Genomic DNA, 22,871 nt, shown 5'->3' with positions numbered 1-22,871 from the left:
AAATCTCACCATATACAACCTTGAAGCAGGACAGTCCCACAATATTCCTTTTCCTGTCTCTTGCTTTCATTCACCACCCCCTTCTTCTTGAACAACCATCTTCCTGAGAGACATCATAGCAGCAACTGGCATGTCATGACAAGCCGCCCATATTCAGTAGACCAGAATGACAGGCATTCCAAGCATGAAACTACTATTGCAAATTACCATCTGCAGTGCAGTAGCTTAGTTCACAGGTATCAGTATATATAGTTAGTCAGGGTGTGAATCTTTCCAAATATCTGTTAGATTAAAAAATCTTCTGAAGATTCTCAGGAACATTGCCTTGCTCATCTTCTACATGTAACTGTATGGCTTGGCATTGTCATGTTTCCTAGCTCTTCTAGACAAAGTTATCTTAATTGATTCTCACACTAAATTTGAGTCAGAATTTTTTCCTACACAAATAACATCTCATATTTTGCTAGTCTGGAGATCAGACAATGCAATCAGCAGAAATGCCCATGCTTTTTTCTCTTCTCTTTTACCTTCCCAGAAACTTTGGGAAACACAGACAATAAAGCAGAAAAGACACTGCTGGTTCTCTTTTCTTTGGATTTGTGAAATTACCAAAAATGAAAGAAAAAATAAGATAAGCAATAGAGATAAACTTAGTACATTCCTTAGAATTTATCTCTACTAAAAATCTCCAGGGACCCTACAGACCTCTAGCCACAAGATTGCACCACCCATCATAAAAGTCTGTAGCTGTGTTTTTCTATTGAGTTCACATCTACAGTACAAAAAATGCCTCCAGCACAAGTCATTTTCAAGAAATTAAGTCCTTGAAGTCAGTGGGTCAAATCCCTGAAAAATAACATGTAGGTGACCCAATTGTATTGACCTCAAATGCAGACTTTCAGATCAATGGCTGTAGCATTTGGATTCTGAAATATGACAAAATCTGGTGCTTTTTCACCCCAATGATTATCTGAAAGGGGATCACTGTGGCAATTGCAGGTTCCTATGATATTATTTTTTGTTTTTGATCCAAAAAGAAATTATTTTAAAAAGTAAATGCCTTCTGTTCTCTTTTTTTGGAATATGTAATGATGACTTTCAAGTATATAATGAGAATTAAAAGTAATACAAATAACACAAGTGGTCATTAATCGCTAGTCCTAGAAATAACATTTCCTCCTTAGATTAAAGCATTCCAGTTGGATGTAAGATTCCATTTAGTTTATTCACGTTTTGACTTTGCTACAACAGCACTTGTCTCAATTAGGGGGCAAATAAATGTGTTAAGCTTTCATAAATTGGGCTTTAGAGAATAGTGTAAGTGAACAGGAAAGTGATGTTATGACAGATAAACAGTGACATTGACAGGTGTGGTATTTTGTTCATAATTAACTGATAAAAGAACCCACTTTAAGTGCTTACACCACTTTTCTGCTGCGAGGACACATTGCTTTGATATTTCTGCCTTAGAGCCAGTGGACCATGCACTGAATCTTCTGAAACCATGAGCCATGCTAAACCTTTCCTCCTTAAAGTTGTTGGTGTTCAGCATTGTGTCCTGGTACAGAAGGGATAGCGAAAGTGTAAGGGCAATGAGGCCGGACCCAAGGAGCACAGTCACACATCTGTGAAGTAGTTACTGGTTTACCTCCTTTCCCACACAGTCAAACTCTGTAAGGGATTTGGTAAGTTTTTCACTGTATAAATTTTATAACAATTGATGTGGGCTATGGCAATGAAGTCGAGCACTTCTCCCAGTTGTAAATGTCCTTAGAAATTTCACAAGTTTTACTACTTTGTTTCCTTTTTGTTTCAGTGATTTTTCTATTGTTGCTGGGACAAAATACCCAACACCCAGAATTAAGGAAAGAAAGACTTATTTAGCTCAGTTTGTGGAGGTTCAGTCTGTAGTCAGCTGGCTCCCAGGCAGTGTGGAACATGGCAGAGGGCAGCAGTTCATGACAGTGGAAAACAGTAGAACAGCAAGAGAAGAAAAGGTGGGAGTAGAGGCAACCACAGCATTAGCAGAGGCAAAGAGCAAGCTTCTCTCCCTTCGTTCTACCACATCTAGGCTGTCTGCCCCAGGGAAGATGTGGCACTCACACCCATAATCCCAGCAGCACTTACATCATAATCCCAGCATTGGATCATGAATTAATCATGACCTCTAGAAGTCTGTCCTATAACTGCATGTGGATTTGGCGGGACAACTGGACATAAACCATGACACTCTTTATATCCAATTTATATTAATTTGCAAACCAGAACAAATAAAAAGTTGCAAATTTTCAGTGTGAGAAAGCCTAGCTGAGTTCATCGCTTTTACTTTTTTTAACATTGGAGATAAAGATTATGTGGCAATTGCTAGTAGTGGCAGGAAAACATTGGGCTAGTGTTCTTGTGAGTCCCAAATGGGGTACCGCCAACTATGAAGGAGTGGTAAAATGTGTCATTCCTAGGAACAAGGAAAAATGCAGGAATAGTGTTGCTTGGATTTTTCCTGCCTATGAATCTTATAATTCAGTACCTGTATTCCTTATTTATGTAGTTTTGGTTATGCATGGTAGGACTGCCACCTATATTTAGAAGAAAATTGTGTTTTGTGTTTGCTTGGTATCTTATACTAAGGTAATCTATGTCAGTCTTTCAACCAATCAAATGTTCTCGTGATATTTCTTGTATTGAAATTTTAATAGTCTGTTTAGTAAATAGGGGTAGCCTAATAATTTGTTTCAAGAGCTCAAAAGATACAAGTTTCTTTTCTGTAAGAAGACATTTCTTGACAACTTCATCGTGTGCAAGGATCTTTTATTTTTTCTTTTTGTGTTCTTCAAAGATTTTTTTGCTAGTGAAAAAAGAAGAAAAGAAGAGAAAAATTTCAAGAGTCCATCAGTGTTAACCTCCTATGACAGGAAAGAAGGAAAAAAAATACTTTCATAGTTCAAAAAATAATGATGCCAAAAGCTCTCCATGAAAGACTTGTTGTAAATTTATTTTTTTATTTTAGGGAAGGGTCTACAGGGTGTTCAGGGTTTCACTACCAGATTGGACTTGTAATGATTCATCTGTTTACAGCCTCCCAAGAGCTGGGATTACAGGCATCAGCCACCACACCCAGTCTCAATTGCTGTCTCAGTGTGCACTAGGGGCAGGGCCAACACTGCAGGCCTGAGAATCAAATGGTTGTAAAAACAAAAGTGCGCATAGTTTGGGAAAAAAGGAATTTTTAAATATGTTTATTTTCTATGCACTTTTTAACATCATCATTTAATAAAATGGCAAGTTCAAAATTTTTGAGTTTTTCTTTTATTTAGTTCAAGTAATGTCCAATGAACTGAAAGTATCTTCTTTGGTGTGATTTCTACCTTGCTAGGGATTGAAGTGGCCATTCTTCTATTGTATAAGATATTTAGACATGAATTGCAATCTAGAGTTCATCTTGGGCTTAGAAGACAAGAGATAGCTTCAAGGATATGCAAGAAATACCTAGGCTCCTCAACATGCGTCCCCACCCAGCAGTGTAACATTCTGTCAGCCACATTACCCCACTGGTTAACCCATTCTTCTAATTGTTAACAACTAATGATAGTCTACTATTCTAATGTATATAAAGCAAGGTTGCTCAGTTTGTTAGTCCATTTGGTCTTCTATAAAAAATATCATATTCCAGATAGTTTGTAAACAACAGGAATTTATGTATCACAGCTGTAGAGGCTGGGAAACTCAAACCAAAGCACAGACAGATTCAGAGCCTAGTAAGAGTTCACAGATGGCAACATTAGTCGTGTCCTCACAGAGTGAAAGAGTTGAGAAATTTCTCTTCAGTCCCCTTTTAGAAGGACACCAATCTTGTTACAAGCACTCTATCCTCATTTTAAAATCACCTTTCAAAAGCACAAATTTTCCAGTATCCTCATCTTGAAGATTAGTATTTCTACATGAAAATTTTGGTGTAGAAACATTCATGTCATAACTCTATTTTTCTTGGCCTTGAACAATGAAGGAAAACTCTCATGCCTTCTCTTTTAGATTGCTCTCTCAGGCACAGATCACCTGGAGAGAAAAATGTTAGTATCTGCTTAGCATGTTACAATTTCAAAGAACTTTTTTTTTTTTTAGCATTATCTCATTCATTCTTAGCAAAACTTATGGTATAGGTGCTGGCAGAAGCCCTTGCCAAATCCATTGATCCCAAGAGCATCCAGCCTTCCTCACATCTGGTTTGTCCAGTTCTGTGTCGCTCAAATTCTAACTAATCTGCATTTAAGCGTAGGGTATCCCATGAAACATCCTAGTCTTTATGGAACAGCAGAAGACGTAGGCTTACATTAGTTATAAAAGTAAGAAGGCCTATTTTCTATACTCAGACTGATGGAATGGCTTTCCTAATCTCAATGGAATTAGATGAGTTAAAGCAGGCTTAAAAAGATAGCTAACTCTTGGCGGTCTAAACACATGTCTAGTAAGCCCAAGGATCTGGCTTCAATGCCCAGTACAGCATGCCATTCCAGTTCTGTGCTGAGCCTGCCATCGAAACTGGGTGTGGTGGCACATGCTTATAACCCCAGCACTAGGGAGGCTGAGACAGGAGGATCACTACGAGTCTGAGCTGTGTAAGGAGACCTTGTACCAAGTAAATAAATAAATAAATAAGTAAATAATTTTTTTAAAAAGCTAGCTATCCTGCACCACAGACCTAAATTTGCTTATGCACGTGGTTTTCCTAATGAGATGGTCCTCGGTTGACAGCATAGAGTTCATGATCTGATATGTATATCAGTAACTGTTCATAGTCAAAGATAGGGGCTTGGCGTTGGATGTGATGAGATGCGGCTGTAATCACAGCAGTCTGGGAAGCTGAGGCAGGAGGATTACAAGTTTGAACCAGCCTGAGCAATGGAGCCATTTGATAAGATTCTGTCCCAAACAATAAATGACAGGTACTTGAACACAAATCCCCTCAATTTCCTGTGAGTGCACCGTCCTCACATTCTGAGTGACCTCACACACTTGCATGTGCCAAGAAAGAGTGTGTGAATGAGCTATTATGGAAATGCATGCTTTTTTCTCTTTTCCTCCCTTTTAAATAAAATAAGAGAACCTGGAACCATAAAACATCGCTGTCCTGGAGAAGGGCAATGTGTTGGTGAAGTGGGAAGCTGTGGCAGGGGCTAGGGAGGTCAGCCTCCCCTCATACCCATGAGGTTACTGTTCCTACACTCAACAACAACAGTAGCAGTGAAACCAGTGAGACAGGGAGCAGGCAGGAAGAGAAACACCGAGAGAAAGCTGCCTTCTTTCTTCCTCTTGATTTCACTTTGCCAGAGCTTTAAACAAGTGTGAAGACTTGCACAGATGAAAAACAGAAGAAAAGGGCATAGAGGCTGTTCTCCAACATAGGCCCCCCTAAATTCTTACCCCTACTAATGAGAGCCCTGCAACAGCCATCTGAGATCAGACCTCCTAAGAAGAGCAGTTCTTCTTGGAGATTTTTCTCCTTGGGACTTTAATTAAGCTCCTGCCAGGCTTGCAAGCATTTTAATTTTACCTTTCTTTCTTCTTCCTTTCTCTTTCCTCCTTATCAGCCTGCTTGCCAAGAAACTTTTTCTCAACTGTCACAATTACAGTAAAATGTACACTGAGATATTAAACTTAGAGACAGACAAGTAATTGATTTTCTAAGAATCCTTAGAGATTTTCTTACATATGGAAAAGTCTTTATTCATTCATTCACTCATTCATTTACTTTTAGTCAAGTGTGTGTCTATTTTTATAAGTGATAAAATAGCAGAAAAAGAACCTATATGGAGTGTTCTGTGGCCACAGGTTAGGAAGTGATCTAAGTTGTCCTCCACGCACTTACCTCTTAAGCAGAAGAAGCCTGCCACTGGTTCACTTGGCATTCACACTACTCACAAGCAAACTGTAGCTCTTTCATAGTGTTAGTGGGTAACAGGGGAGTGAAGAGAATGTGATGCCTCAGTTGATAACATTACCCATATTTAATGCAATGTCACATTGAATTGACCTAGGTTCCTTTCCAAGATGTCCTTAAACTCATTGCAATTCTAAAAGTATAAAGGCTGGCTCTTGGGTTGTAAAAGGTGACCCCTACAAAGCGGATTCTAGGAGGAGCTATTTTCACTGAGGAAGCATAGTCAAATTGATCACCTTGAGTACGATGTTATCTTTTCTGCCCTTAATATTTTTGCTTTACAACATATTGCATGGCCAGAAATAAAACAAGCCATCAAAGCCAGGGAAACTAAAATGACAGATATGGAGCATTGGAAATATTATCTGTTTTCCATGGTTGCTACTGTCATCATTATTAGTTCCTTAATAATTCCACAATGGCATGTCGTCACACCAACTGCTCCTGTCTGTGAGGTACTTACTGATCGCCTCCACAAAACGCTCAAAGAAACTGTAAGGGAAGAGCGGCTCAGGCAGCTCCCGGAAAAACATCTTCAGTGCTCCGGTGACAACGTGGATGTCCTCCCACTGGCTGTCGTCCAAATTCAGCTTCTCTTCTGGGAAAACACGAGGAGAAATGGAACAACTGGTTTTAATGAAACAATTACAAGACACTAATTATTATGTTAATGTTTGCCTACTATCATCAGCAACCGTTAACAGCCTTCTGCACCTAGAGGTTTGGTGCTGTGCATGGTTGTTTTTTTCCCCCTCTTTTTCAGTAGGAAGGGAATATTTTCAATGGAATACCATCTGTAGGAATGCAGCTAACAAAAAACAAGAGACACAAAGAGACAGTGCCATTGACACAGTATGTCAGATGCATTTATTCCCATAATGCATCAGTATGAAAATTAGCATCACAGCGCAACATGATTCAAAGCTATTTGGTTTTGAGGCCGAGGGGCTAAGAGTTGCCAATGATGGCCGGCTCAAGGGACCGGCCTAAAGGCCTTGCTGAGCCAACAGGAGACATATGCTAAACATGGCAATAGAAAATGAATTATTGCTTTACATGTGTTAGCCTTGCTATGTACAAGGGAATAATGGGTAACACTTTTTTCCTTTTTTTGCCTGAATATAAAGTCAGCAAGGAATAGAATAGTGAGTGAGAAAAGATATTAATTCCTTCTTACTGCTTCAAAAATATCTTTTTTCAGTTTTCATCTCAGTGAGGAAAATGTACCCAGCAACAATATTAGACAGACCCCTGTTGGCCTACATAGGCTATGCAAAGCTGTCAAAAATGATAACACGCTGAAGACAAAACACCAGTGCTTACCAACTCTTTAGAAACACCAGAAATGTTTGCCTGAGAAGCTGGAGTGATTTGAGACAGAAATACTAAACAAAGTCATTGCCAAAATGAAGGTTTCAGTAAAAATACAGTGCACAGGGCAACGATTATCTTGCTTCTCCCTTTGATATAAAAGTCTGGAAACATTTTCACCCAATAAATGGATGTATTAGTGTCTGACAGTGATAGCTTTACACACAATTAAAGGAGCAGGACACAGAAATATTTCTGTTAATCCACAGGATTTTTCTTTCCAAATGGAATGAAAGAAATGAAAGCTACTCGTTTTAGACAATCTGGGAGTTAACTGAGAAGCCAGGAATCCTGGCAGGAACATGACAGGTATTTGGTCAACTGGGCTTCTGTTTCTTTACTGAAGTCTTGGGCTCATAGTGACATGTTCCTTCAATGTCCGTTTTTTGAATATCAAGGAGTATTCTGAACCAAAAATATCATAAAAGCTGAGAATTGTCACCGTAGGGATTCTCTGCATGAGCTGTTTTGCTAATAGTGTTCGTATCCTTTAAAAAATATTGTCCCCCATCTCCATCAGATCTTTTTGTTTTTCCTAATGCCCTACTATTTCCAGGGCTAGTAAGTAATGTTCACATTCGCTTGTACATTTGAAACAAAAAGAAGCAAAAAAGGAGCGAGGTGGATCTGTTTATTTCAGATGGGCTGTTTTCTTTCCTTCAATCTTCATTCCCACCTCAGTCATAACACAATAATATGATCCACAACAAAATCAGCAGAGGAGACCTTCTCACTGCCCTGCAATCAGTTTTGATTGATTATATTTCAACAATTAGTCTTTTATTTGGCTACACACTATTGAAACAGGCCGACAGCATCTTAGCAGGCCAGCTTTAAACAGTCAACTGTTAACAATAGCATCAAAAAGACAGACCTGATGGGGTTCACTGTCACTTTAAAGAACGGGGTTTTCACATTGTTGAAATCTGTCAGATATTTTGAAATGTCCCTCTCACTATGGTGCCACACCCCCTGCGTGCCCTTATAATAAAATTGGTTTTACTCCTGATTAAATCATTTTCTCCCTACCCACTACCATACTTCTCATAATGGACCTGTGTGCTCTACAGCTGGTGTTCTTCCCATGGTACCAATTCTTACTTTATCTTTTAAGCACTTTGCTGCTAAGATCTCATGCAGAGTGCTTATGTTTTGTTAAGAGCTTCATTCTTAGAGAAATAGCTTAACACATGTTCTAAAAATGTTGTACAACTTATTGCTTAAAACACATTTAGAAAATGTGTAAGTACGGTAGCTTTGGCACTGCACCTTTAAGTGGAAACCTAAACACACATGCACACTCGTACACACAATCAGACACACAAAGCCACTACAACCAGTAATGTATCAGAACAGTCCAACATAAAATTCCACTTTGGTGCATAGGCTCAAGATTGCCAAAGGAAAATGTTCAATGGGTTAAAAAATGATTTTTATCTTAAGTAGGAAATCAACAGCAATAGCAACAAATAATTGCCTAAGAAAAGGATAATTCCATTGACCTCAGTCACTACCATCTATATACAAGATGATTCTAGAGAAGATAAAACTGGAATGTGTCAGGGTATGGAAGAGAAAATTTATCAAGCAATAAAAATCACTTGATCATGTCTACTTAAAATGCTACATAGCACAATATCAACATCAACTTGTGTCACTTACAAGAATATTCCTATTATAGTGACTTATGCAGCCTTTATTTGGTGAATATAATAATAATTTATAATCCTCTAATAAGTAAGCAATATGTCAGTCAGAATGAGTTTTTCAGAATATTGTATCTGGTTCTTATATTTTTTACCATCAGCCAAGGTAGATTTTTATAAATCAGAAGGTATCAAGGTATATTTTTCCTGACCACTATGGTTTATCTAAACATGTGGTTGTGTCCAAATAATATAGCTTGTCATGAATACAATAAATCTTCAAGAATAACTAACCATAGTTATATCCCGGTATTAACAGGGACCATTATAAGTACATTTGTGGTGTTCCTGGTTGAGTACCACAGTAAGGGTGCACAGAAGTTATTAAATGTTGGTCTGTGAGATTTACCTTACATAGACAGGGAGCCATAAATTTAGATACACACATACTGACATTTCCTTTATAGAGACTTAAGAGTTGATAACTATTATTTTTAAATTAATTTTATTGGTATGATTTTGACTTACGTAACAATTACCTTCAGCATAGAAAATGTGTGCCAGTACATAATACATCTTAATTCTTGTTTTCCTCATTCCCCTCCCTTTTAGGGTAATTATTATTTTTTTTTCTGTATTTTAGGGAAGGGTCTACAGGGTGTTCAGGGTCTCACTACTAGATTGGACTTGTAGTGATTATTCTGTTTCCAGTCTCCCAAGTGTTGGGATTATAGGTGCGCACCACCACGCCCAGTCTCGATTGCCATCTCAGCGCGTCCCGGGGATGGGGCGGGGCGGGGCGGGCCCGAGCCCGGGTACCAAACCCCCGTCCCCTGTGCCTGCTTGCAGGATAATTATTGTTGAAAAAATGAAAATCTCCTATAACCATATTCAGTAAACCGTGCAGCAAAACAATAGTTAACAATCATGTGCCTTACACTATACCGAAGTAATTAATTACTAATTAATTGAGTTAATTTTTTTTTCAGTGAGATACTACAGCATGTGCTACTCTCATGACATCCATTTCATAAAGGAAAATGAAGTTTGGGCTGTTTAAGTCACTTTCTTGTGGCTGACAAGGGGTGAAAGTAGGATAAGGAGCTGTAGGTCCCTGCTGTGCACCAAACCAGTGTGTTTAGATGCGTTCTCTGCTGGAAGAGAAAGAAGATAGGGAAAAGCCAAAGAAACAGCAATTGCAGGTGGTAATAGATTGACTATTACTTCGGAGACAGGAGTTTTAACATTGTGTTCCTACCTGTTTTACTTGAGGCTGTGCTTTTAACTGTAACCTGGCCTCAGTCTTTAGTAACTCTTTCTTTAGGGAAGGTACAGATTCTTATATGAACCAATAGAAAGCATATTGCTAATGAAATGGATCTGCTTTAGGGAAGGGCAAGCGATGAAGCGGCTGATCTGTGGTGGTGGGATACAGAGGGAGTACAGTAGAGTGGAAAACGTCACAGAGAACATCTCTCCCATGCATCTGTTTACCATAAATTCATTGTCTTTATTTATTTGTGAAATGAAGGCTATTATTAGGAGGATAACTGCTGGTGCCAAATGGGATAACAGACCTTACAAGGGTTTGGAAACCTAAGGGAGCAAGCATATTTAAGATGCCATTATTGTTGGGTAGGAGAATACAGGCAAAAAAAAAAAAAAAATTACAAGAAGTGTAAGGCTCTGGGAAGAGTCAGCAAATACCACGGGCCATCCCAGCTGTTTCGGAGGACTTAGTGTAATGCAGCTTATCCCATGGGATTCATCAGAACCCTCACAGTCTAGAGTTCTTGCTGGGAAAAAATCTAGTGGAGTCAGGATGCTTCACTATCCCTACGTGCACAATATAATCCGTGCTGGTTTCTCCTGGCCCTCCACTTAGGCTATCTTAATTTCAACTTCATATGGCTTTTGGTTTAAGGCATGTAAACAGGATTGAGAATAGGTTAATCTCTTTAATCCACGTTCTATGTGACTTTTATAAGGCTACAAAAACCTGAAATGCTATTTCTAAACAAGGCTCTCTTGACACACTCCTTGAAAGATCTTGGGAGCATTTTGTCCATTTATATTTTAAGTAAAAGTACCCATAGAAGCAAAAAGCTATATTTTCAAGAATAAATTGACTATAGATAAAGAACAATGTTCTTTACAAAAGAGAACTAAAGAAATTTTTTATCACCATAAATGGTTAAAGGTTGTTTTACAAAATCATGCATTTTGTCCAGGTCCTTTGAGCTCTAGTCCAGTACTACTGGTGTCCTTATACAAAATGATTAGAACCCCACAGGGAAGGCCATGAAAACACACTGGAGGAACTGGACATCTAAAGTCAAGGAGGGAGGCCATGGAATATACTGAACCACTCCTATATTGAGCTCTATCATCACAGTCTTCTGAACTGTAAAGAAATATATTTCTGCTCTTTAAGCCATCCTATCCATGATGTTCTGTGCGGTAGTTCAAGTGAACAAATACAATGATTTTGGATAGAGAAAGATGATTTTCAGTTCCCAGATCATATATGAACATTTCCTCAACATGGGGGCAATGCCACACTTGGGAAGTACAAAAAACAAAACAAACAAACAAACAACAAGAACAACAAAACAAAACAAAACAAAACAAAACTATATATATATATATATAGTTGCTTAGATAATTCCAGAAAAATAGAACCATTCCTTATATTCAGAGACAGGATTTAGTTGAAAATTAATTGAAAAATTAATTAGCAGAAAGATTATTGGTCTCTTCAGACCCAATCTATTTCAAACACTTTGCTCTATAAGCATGCAGAATATACTGTACAAGGGTAAAGAATAAAATCACTATTGCCACTTTCTTAGTCATTATTTTCCTAGATACTACTTTAAAAGTTTCCCAGGAACTTTCAAATACAAGTCAAACTCACTGCATACAGGATCTATCAAAGAGGATGAGGAAAGTAGTTTAGGTATGAAACTTGTTTTTCCCGAATCAAAGGGACAGATTCCTTCCATGTAATTGCACTAATGCTCAAGGAACTCACAGGAGCCATATATATATATATATATAAAAGCTTTCAGTTTTTGGAGCTTTTCAGATTTTATTTATTTATGTATTTATTTTTGGTGGAACTTGGGGTTGAACTCAGGCCCTTGTGCTTGCCAGGCAAGTGCTTATTCTACTGAGCCATCTCCCTGCCCCCCCTTATGTTTGAAAATGGTTACATGAAGAAGAGATGCTTGGATTTTTGCACACAATGGTTAGTTCTGCTGTCTGGTCTGCAAAGCCCATTTTGTATGGCCTCCTGAAAGTAGGAAAGAAGGAAGCAAGGAAAACAACAAAAACTCTCAAAGAGGCTAACACTTAAAAACATAGAAAAATGTTTTTGTTTCTTCATATTGATGTGAGGTTTTGGCATGCCTCATTGCCTTGCTTTCTTATGTATTGTTGTCTATATATCTTAGGAAATCATTTGAGAGGCCCATGTCATGCAAATAATATAACAGACTAATGTGAAGCATCTTAGAGTTACTCTTTGTGTGCGTGTTTGTGGTACTGGAGATTGAATCAAGGGCCTTACCTATCGTAGGCCAACACTGTACCGCTAAGACACCTCCTCATCCTTTTGCCATCTGATGGAGATGAAGCAGTCTTCTATCATATCCCATATAGGAAGCGAGTAGGAATGAAGATAGTCTTATTTTTATTTCCCCTCAGGTTTCACTTGAATGTAAATAATAACATAATAAAGAGGTGCAACTGAAACTAGTGAAGCAAGTGCCACAGATGGAAAGTATAACAAATGTGTCACTGCTTTGTGCAATTTTAATTTATAATGGCATAATGTAAAACATCCTCTCATCATCATAATTCCATGCATAATGCTACCTTATAAAATGATGCTATTGATATAATGCTTCTTTTCAGGCTTCTAGATATCTTTTTTTCTAGGCATCTAGAAAGAGGTAGCTCTGTTCAGAGTTTAACACAACTGCCACCACCACCAAAAATGGACTCTTTAAAAAGAGAAGATGATAAAAAAAAAAAAAAAAAAAACTGGTGTACTTTTTGGTGCCAATGCATATTTCTTTAATTCCTTTCTTACTCAGAGCTTCCAACCCTGCTCTTATTTCCATCCAGTCAAAGGCTTTTTGTGCTCTATAGACGCTATACACAATGGTTCATTTTATTTGACTGTCTTCTCCAAATGGATTCCAAGTTTTCTTGAATTCCATGGATGATTTCATACATTGCATACTCCAAAGGGCAGAGAATCCGTAGGATTAAATTTCAATAGTCATTTTTGAAAGCTTGCTTCATATTGGCTCGAAATTACACCATTGCCATTTGTTCCCTCCAAGTTATATTACATTTTTGAATATCCATCAGAAGGTCAGGTCAAACACTTCTCATAATGATGCAGAGGACATAAATACAACTGAGTCTTATAAATGTCCATATATAGATTATACGTCTACTACAGACCCATGAACACATGGAGAGGTTACTTATTATTATGTTTCTTTACTTGTTAAATGAAAACTGGAGATCTACTTTAGTGTGAGAACTGAGAGCTCACATGAATTACATCTCACATGAGATCTAATTTTGTATGAGAATTAAGCAAGGTATTATATGAGAAGAATTTGGTATAGGCTAGTCATATCATTATTAGAAATGTTTCTGTTTGTTATATTATTGCTTTGCCAAGTATTTTCAGAACCCAACCCTGGCTTTTAGCATTCCTGTTTCTGTAGTGTTGGTATATGTAAGGTTAGAAGTAGAAATGTGAGTCAGGATAGGAATTTGGGTTTTTGCTGCTTTAGAAATCATCTTCCTTGAAATATTCCTTTAGGAAAATAGAAATGAAAGGTAAACAAAATTGGCAGAAAGGGATATGCTTACTAGCGTTCCCTAAAACAATTTTAAGCCCAGATATCTGTTAGCTGCCAGCTAACAATAGGCAAACTAAAGAGATTCTTTGTGGTTCAGGATACTAATTCGTCTTTCCTAAATTATCTGCATTATTTTGACTTATAAAAATGGTTAGGCAAGTCTTCTATCTCATGTCACAGAAATAGATCTCTGCAATAGTGCATAGGATAAGAGCTGGAAGATTTGCAAATTTTAGAACTACTTCATAAAGATAGGTAGGAGATTCTCTCTCTCTCTCTCTCTCTCTCTCTCTCTCTCTCTCTCTCTCTCTGTATTTAGTACAGGGTCTCACTACACAGAATGGACTCGTAGTGATCCACCTGTTTTCAGCCTCCCAAGATCCGGGATTATAGGACTGTGTCACCACACCCAGTCTCAGTTATAGTCTCAGCAAGCCCCAAGAATGGGTCCAGCACGGCTTGTGAGGCTGGGGATCAAACCCTGGCCGCTGAGCTCTACCTAAGCAGGTGATTTAGTCCACTAAGTTATCTAGCTGGCCAAGGACAGCTGTATCTCTATGCAACAGTTTCTTTCAGTGGTCGTGGAATAATGGACAATGTTAGTCCTGTGATTACAGGATTCTCCAAGCCCAGAGTAGCAACACGGGTCCTTTAATGCCATGCAAACAATTCAAATTGAGGATTTGTTTATTGCAAAGGGACTACTAAAAACTAGTTAACATTTTCAAAATGTTTGCTAACATAACATTTGAAATATACAATTTTACATATTAAATACATAATGGTCATTATTATTTTAAAAATATTATTAAATTGTCATTGAATTATTATTATATGAATAATTGTTTTGTTATTTTTAAATAGATTATATATTTAGTCAATTTAAATTTCAAAGTATATAAAAAAGTATATTGCAAAGCTCTCCGGTTTCTCCCCAGCTACTCAGTTTAAGTCCTTGGAGAAAATCTATACTGTTGATTTGTTATGCATTCTTTAGAAGATATTTTCTATGCCCAAGTAATATTACCTCCTGCCATTATCTTATTTATTGATTGATTGATTTTTAAAATAACACAATGTATACACTCTTGTTCACCTTGAATTTTTTTCGTTTTATGGTGTATCTTCGAGATCACTCAATGTTAGGACATCCAGAACTTTCTGATTTTTATGTATTTATCTTCACGGATTTATAATTAACTTCAGCAGCCATTAGCTATAGAATATTTACAACTGCAGTTGCATGAATAGTTTGTACTTGGATAATTTTATAGCTCTGTTAGTATGTTGTTGTGTATGAACCTGTTCTTAGACCTGGACTTTCTGGATCAAAGTTTATGTGTTTGTAAATTGTGATATATGTCGCCAAATTGCTCTTCTAGCTATAGTACCAACTTGTGCTCCTATCTCAGTATTTGAGAGGATATGGCTCACGGGGGACATGCCATAATTACTGCCTCCCACTCTTCTAAGATCTTTTTAAATTGACAGATGTCTTTGAACATATGATTAAAAAGTCTACAACAAAGAATAAAATAGGAGCGATATAGACTTGGGTTAAAGGGGCCAGGGGAGGGCTCAGTAGAATAAGTGCTTGCCTAGCAAGCTCAAGGGCCTGAGTTCAATCCCTGGTTCTGAAAAAAAAAGATTTGGGTTAAAAATATACAGTAAATACAAGTAGAGCTTCTTAGGAGAGATCCAACTTCTGATGAAGTTAAAAATTTGAATGTTTAAAAAAACAACTGCAGGTAAATACTTGATGCTCAATAAATATATAGTAGTAATAACCACCAATAATAAAATAACTAAACTAATAATAACTTTGTAGTTTGAAAAAATAGCAAACCAAACAGAAAGCTTAAATTTTAAAAATGATAAACATGATGAAAATGGATGAATAAAATTCTCACTTGTACATTTATGAAAGCATTCAGTATATAAATTAAATGAAATATCAAATAAATTAATGTATTTATGCACCAAAATAATTTATGAGCACCTATTATGTGTCACACATTATTTTGAGTAAGAAGATGATTATTAGGGGAAAAGGGATATGAAAGATACCCAAAAGGTGATACATTGTCTCTTCCAGTCACAACAATTCTCAAGTTTTCTTTATTGAGATTGTGCTATCCTTTGATAAAGCTTCCTCATTTACTATTTGCTTCATTAATACAAAGGCATGCTTAGTTAGTCACTTACTAAGTACCTATGTGTATAGGGTGAGGGCTGGTGGAGAATGAACCGAGGCTCTTAACACTGATCAACATCTTCAGACCTTTGTAACTCTTTTAAAGTTGCCCCAAGTGACAACTTTCCCTACTACCTCAGACTCCCAGACTAGTGCAACTACAAGTGCACACCACCCTGCCCAGCTAGCAAACACATTCTCAATAAAGATCGTCATGGTGACGATCACTGAGGGCTGGTGAGGAGCTTGCCTAGTGTGCATGAGTTTGAACTTGAGCTCCAACACTCCTCAAAAAAGGAGAAGAAAAGGGAGGGAGAGAGAAAAGCAAGACAGTAGGAAGGAGGGAAAAGGGAAAGAAAGAGAAAAACAATTGTTCATAGGTGCTCTACTGGTCACCTGTTGGTCCTAAGACAACCTTCCAAGTAGAGCAGGCTGTTCTGACACTTATGAAGCTCTTCCCCCAGCACAGCATGGTCACCTGTGGCATATGTGCCACAGCCAGCTGTTCTTATTGAAAGCTCTACAAGATTTGCCATAACTACCCTAGAAGAAGAGAGCTGGACTTGAGTTACCTTCAGCACGCACATGATGATGATGATGATGATGATGATGATGATGATGATGATGATGATGATGATGATAGAGACCGACAGACAGACAGACAGACAGAGACAGAGAAACAGAGACAGAGACAGAGAGACAAGAGACACAGACAGACAGAAAGAGAGGGAAGACAGAAAAGTAAGTAGAATGAAATTCAAATAATTCTGCAGGTTTTCTATTCTATTGTTTCAAACATATTTTAATGTACATACTAACTTTTTTTTACATTACTAATTTTTCTTAGTTCATTGAGAAGAAAGTTTTATGCTACTATCTCTTTCTTTATAAGACAGAATATTTTCTTTGTTTATTTCTTGTGGTTTGAAGAACTACTTTGAAGGTAATGGCACATGGTGTATTAAGTGCTATTATTCCTTTATTATGTTATTATTCTAGAATTTTTTTTTCATTAAAAACATCAGTAACAAAAGCTTAAGCAACAAATGTAGGAAGATACACCCTTCAGCATCCAGGTGCTCTTTCTGACTTTTCTTCTAATTCAGACAAAACAAAACAAAAACACAATAACACAAAACACTGCAGCCCTGATGCCTGGGTTTCTGCCTATTCTTCACAATGCCTTTTGGCCATCCACGTTGCTACTTTTGACTCTTGTTCACCCTCAGTTTTCTTTCAGATATTGCTTACTGTTTTCTTAATCCCAGCAAAATAATCCCCTCACTTGTGAGGCATAACTAATTGTACTACATTGCCATGACCCAAGGGTTTCTCCTTTATGTCTCCCTCAAATAAATTCATTTATAATCATTATTGAAATTCTGAAGCTTAGCCTAGTTCTTAGTGTCTGATGAACTTTCTTTTACCAGTTACGAATATATTAGTACAACCAATGAAATTTTAACCTCCTCTAGAGTAGAGGTTATTTCATAATATTATACAAATGATAATAGCAATAAATATACATCCACACATACAGAACACAGTATTTAGGGTCTATTTGTTTACCTTCTTCTGTCAAAGACACTTAACCAATACTGAAGATGTGAATAGACTACTCTTCACTCATGGACTCATTTTTCAAGTTCTCAGATGTTATGCTACCAGGTTTTGGCCATTATGGCAATAGAAGACAAAGCTTCTATGATAAAAGAATAGGCATATCTTCTATGTTGAAAGATCTAAAGTATGCACAGAATTTAATCCAATATAGATTAATTTATTCCAGACTGTGACATTGCGTAACTTTGTAGACTGCTCTGGGAACATGAAAGATAATCATATTATTTCCTATGGGCGTTGGTCAGAGGAGACTTCTCAGAGGAAGTACCATATTATAATTCTCTTAGGTAACGAGCAACCAGGTGGGTGCAGGTGAGGCAGCTATTGCAACAGAGGGAGAGAGGTGGTATATGAAGAACAATCCAAGCAGAAATAACAGTCATATGCTATGGAAGACAGAATTACACAATGCATCCAGAAAGCCACAAGTTGCTGGAGAACCCTTAGAATGGATTCCATATGAATACCAGGGTCCTGAGGCTGCTAAGAGGAGCATAGAGGGCAAAGCAAAGCATGAATTTCTTCAACAAAAATGTTTTGAGCAACTAAGAGCACGAGAGTGGAGAGTGATGCGCTAGAGAGGTGCTCTGGCAGTGCTGCGGAATGGATCCCAGGAGTATATGAAGAGGGCTGGAATTTCCAAGACCGTGAGGGAGAAACTGAAACAGTGGGGGCGTAAGAGGTATGTAGGTATACTCACTCCAAGGAAGGCTAGGAAGCTGATGGTTACCATGTTCAAAGAATTAGAGTTCAGAGACCGATTATTGTGTATTGCATTTATTATAAGTTTGGGAAAGTATAAGTTCAGGAAACTATTCTGTTTTCCTGAAGTTTGTAGAAACCTGCTGATAGTTTGAAATGAGAATCCATTTGGATTATCTGGTTGGAGATAAGACTTCAATGGTCTTTCAGTACCACACACTATTTTACTTTTCTACAAAGGGGAATTACAATTAATTGGATTATGTTGCTCTCCACATGCCAATTGTAAGAAAAGAAAGCATAAAAGTGTAACTATTGCTAACAGGTCATATCTATCATCAACCATGGGATTTGCTTTTTTACTTACCAATAAGATTAATTTCTTCCTTACAATCTTCCAATTTGAAGTCTTTTTAATTATAGACTTTAGCAAATTCAAAGGAAAAGGCACCTACATTTAATGTATTATTATAACTGACCTCATTTTTATTCATCTTTCTGATGAGGGTAAAAAAAAAAAGGATGGTTTGTTTATTACTTAGAAGATTTTCCATTTATACAAACTCAAAATATTCTAATACTTCCAGATGTAGCTTATAGGAAATAACAAAGAGCATAATTCAGAAGGCAAGAGAAGTTGCTATATGGTCCTGGATAAAGAATAAAGAGTTCCCAAAATGATAGTTATGCAGGACTATGTAAAACATATTAGAAGATTTTTACTTAAGATCCCTTTGCCATCTTTCCTTAATCTTAATTTAATTGAAACATTTTAAAACTAGATTTTTATAAAGTCTTAAACTCAGCACTGTATTTGGGGATTCATGAGGTGTGATCTTTACTTTTAAGGAAAGGAGTGAGGCCTCTAAACTCCAAACTTCCGTTGTGCAGCTGAGGGGAGCAGCGCATTAAATAGAAGCGCGGCTAGAAGAAGAGGGCTGGAGCGGCTCTCCCATACTGCTTCCACTGTCTCGTATGTATTGATTCATTTTACCCTCGTGTCAACATATCGTTAGGTATCATTACTGGTTCATTTTTGCAATTCAGGTCCTGAGATTAAGCAACTTGGCCAAATTCATGCAGGTATTTAGTGACAAAATGGAGACAATCTGGTTCCAGCTGTGCTACGACTTGTGCATTTGCCCTTTCTAAAACTCACATTGAAATTTAATTGCCATTGTAATGGTATTTAGAGATGGGACCTTTAAGAGGTGATTAAGCCTAGCAGCTTCTACCCTCAGGGGTGGGATTAGCGCCACTATAAAAGGGCACATTGGTTCTCTCTTGCTTTCTCCCTGCCCCTCTGCATCTGCCACGTGATGACTCAGAAAGGAAGCAGATGCTACCTGATATTGGCATCTTGATACTTCCCAGCCTTCAGAACTGGGAGCAAAAAAAGTTTCTATTCGTCTTAAATCATCCAGTCTATCACATTCTGTTATAGCATCATGAAATGCAAGGTCACCTGGAGGTTACGTTTTTTGTTGTTGCTTATGTCTTTTTGTGTTGTTCAACCTGGTCTCAACTTCTAAGTTCAAGAGATTGTCCCACCTCCACCTCCTGAGTGCTGGAACTGGTGGTTATGCCACCGTGCAAGGCTTACAGTCTGAAACACTAGCCATCTGTTATACGGAGTACACGTTGGTTCATTCTGACAGTGGAGACAGATGAAACCTCTCCTAGGTAAGAGCAGTGAGAAGCACTTGGGATTCTGATAGATTGATGTAGACTATGCCAGTGTTGTTTAAATGAGGCCCCAGGACTAGCTATATAGCAAGATGACATAGAACACTGCTACCAAGTCCTACCTTAGACCTACTAAATCAGGATGTCTAGGATCAGATCTCTGAAGTAACAAGTCCTCCAGGTGATTCTTATGCACAATAAAGCTTGAGAACCACTATATCAGCAAAGAAATATGAACCAAGTCAATGTTTGGTAGTTGGCAAAAGGTCAAAGGTAGATGAAGAAATGTAATGACAGTTTAGAGGACACTATAAAATCTTTTTTTTTTTTTTTTTTAAGTATTTGGTTGTTACAGGGCCTCACTTTGCAGCTCCTACTTGTAGTGTTCCTCCTATTTTCAGCCTCCCCAGCACTGGGATCATAGGCCTGCTGTACCACGCCTGGATTTGGTGGCTGGCTCAGCAAGCCCAGGGTAGTGCCGAGGATCAAATCTGTTCCCTGTGCTTGCCTAAGCAGGCCTTTAGTCTGCTGAGCTATCTCACTGGCTCCTTGGAAAATCTTTTTTTTTTTTTTTTTTCCTGTATTTAGTACATGGTCTACAGGGTCTCACTACACAGATCAGACTCATAGTGATCCACCTGTTTTCAATCTCCCAAGCGCTGGCGTTACAGGTGCACACTACCAGTCTTAATCACTGTCTCAGCACATGCCAGGGGCAAGGCCACAGCATGCAGGTGATGGAACCTGGTCCCTGTGGAAAATCTCAATTGCCACAATAAGAATAGTCCAGCAATACACAGCAAAGGCCTGAACTAAGTAGGGTTTATAGAAATGCGGAAAAGAGATTGAATGTGTGATGCCTTAAATTGAAAGAAGTAGCTGTTTTTGGTGGTGTGTGCCAAACAGATCTTTAGAAATTTGAGTACAGAGCTCAACAAATGGATGAATAGGGGATGGGGATAGATGAATGTGAATTATCAACAGAGAAGTGAAAGCTGGATTATAACAGAAGCAAGAATAACAACACAAACCGTAAAGGCCCAAACTGTTGACACCAAGCCAGTCTTTTTGTTTGACACTTTAGTTACTTGAGTGTATTTAACTTTCATAGAAACTAAACAAGATACTTGTGATTTGCACAGTTTACAGGTGAAGACCGTAGGACCAGAAAGATGAAGTGACTTGCCCACCTTCATAGAGGAAGTTAGAGTCACAGTGAACATCGATCTGTCTTATTGCCAAACTAGTCTGCAAAACTACTTAGATTAATTAGGAATGAAAGTTGTCATACAGGACTGGGTAAAGGAAGAAAAAAGACACAGTATCTTTAAATTTATGTCCTAGAAATGAGAATACAATCATTTGTACTCAAGGTATAGAAGCAAACTGATCTAGCTCCTGATTGTACAGAAATATCTAACAAATAACGTGGATTTTAACATTAATAATATGTATTTCCAATGTTCAACATCTAGACACATTGTTTGATAAGCTGAATTCCATTACTGTCTGGTTTACAACAAAGTGGTATTAGTCTTAAATATACTGAATAAGTCACAATGTGAAATTTAGGTTGTCTGAGCTTAAACATGGTGCACTTTTTAATTGAAGCACTACAAATAATAATTAATGGAGTGTAAAATTTATGGGGCAAAACGTACCCAAAATTGAAATTATTTAAACACATGGATTGGTATTTCACAGGCCCATCAGTTGTGTCTAAACAATCAAGTTGGCATAAACAGTAAACTTGTTTGGATCAAATTGGAAACTTGTTTGGTCAAATACAGATAACCTAGTAGACTTATAACTCTCTTAGTTAAAAATGTTTAAGAAGGCAATACTAAACTATAAATCTTGGTTAAAGGCACAAAATAATCACAGGAATGCTATGTTTTAATTTTCTGAAAAATCTAGGTTACAGTTCCTTTAATGAACACAGCTATTTTTAAGTGATAGAACAGTCATATGTTAATTTGAATGTGTGATAAGGCACTTGAATAAACCTCCACAGTACATATCATTTACAGATTGTATTTAGATACTGAACATAGCTTTGTCATATACTTTAAAAAGTACTCCAGTTCAATCATTCAGGGGCTTTATTGCATGACCACAACTTACATTTCAGTTTACTCTGTCCCTGGGCATCTGCTAATCTGGTGTGTTTCCTGTCCCCAAACAAGAAATGTACTTCATAGCTATCCTTTGGTCCTTCCTTATTAAACTATCACATTCTATCATGTCAGTTCTCTTATTTTTCTAGCCTTATTTTTAACTTTGATTGTCATATAGTCATTGTATTAACAGCAGACATTAAGTGAGAAACTTTCCATTCTTGAGAATCAGAAGGCTTTGACATTCCAGAAACCCTGTGCAGAGCCGCCAAGGTTTCCTTGACTGGACTTGCCTGGGAAGGGGCGTCTTTTTGCCTGTGGCACTAATTTGGGAGTTAGACGTTAGCGATCATAGTATTCTTGCATTGTCTCATGCAGATACTTCTTGGTGGGAACAAGTTGGAGTCTTACTGCGAGGGCCCCCAATAGGAAATACATACAATTCAGATCCCTGAGCAGGGCAGTGAGGAATAGCGAATAGGTGTAGAATGGGGAGAAAAACACATAACTCTAAACATAGCTACGTAACACTGTGTCAGTTGAAACCTAGAAGTCCGACCGTCCAGAGTAATATTCCTAACCCTTAAAACAATGTAACTTGGTTTTGAATTTGGGGGAAACTTTCTTTATAGATATGCACAGGACAAAAATCTTTTGTGCGGCTATCTCTAATGCCTTTAATCCCTTAAAGAAACACATGTACATGCATTT

The 22,871-nt window shown here is 37.7% G+C and overlaps 1 protein-coding gene across 3 annotated transcripts in view; it reads right to left on the bottom strand.

Annotated features, from left to right (window-relative positions):
- Arhgap15 (Rho GTPase activating protein 15) overlaps positions 1-22,871 on the bottom strand; it is a 662,961-nt gene that overhangs the window by 144,586 nt on the left and 495,504 nt on the right. For all 3 annotated transcript variants that reach the window (XM_004636636.2, XM_004636635.2, XM_023721429.1), the window contains one exon: positions 6,399-6,533. In XM_004636636.2, the coding sequence (XP_004636693.1) occupies positions 6,399-6,533 (135 nt within the window). The remainder of the gene's footprint in view (positions 1-6,398; positions 6,534-22,871) is intronic.

This window comes from Octodon degus, unplaced genomic scaffold, assembly GCF_000260255.1.
Source record: "Octodon degus isolate 3935 unplaced genomic scaffold, OctDeg1.0 scaffold00082, whole genome shotgun sequence".
NCBI lineage: Eukaryota > Metazoa > Chordata > Mammalia > Rodentia > Octodontidae > Octodon > Octodon degus.
The sequence above is the reverse complement of the archived record's forward strand: the minus strand, read 5'-3'. Positions and strand labels throughout refer to the sequence as shown.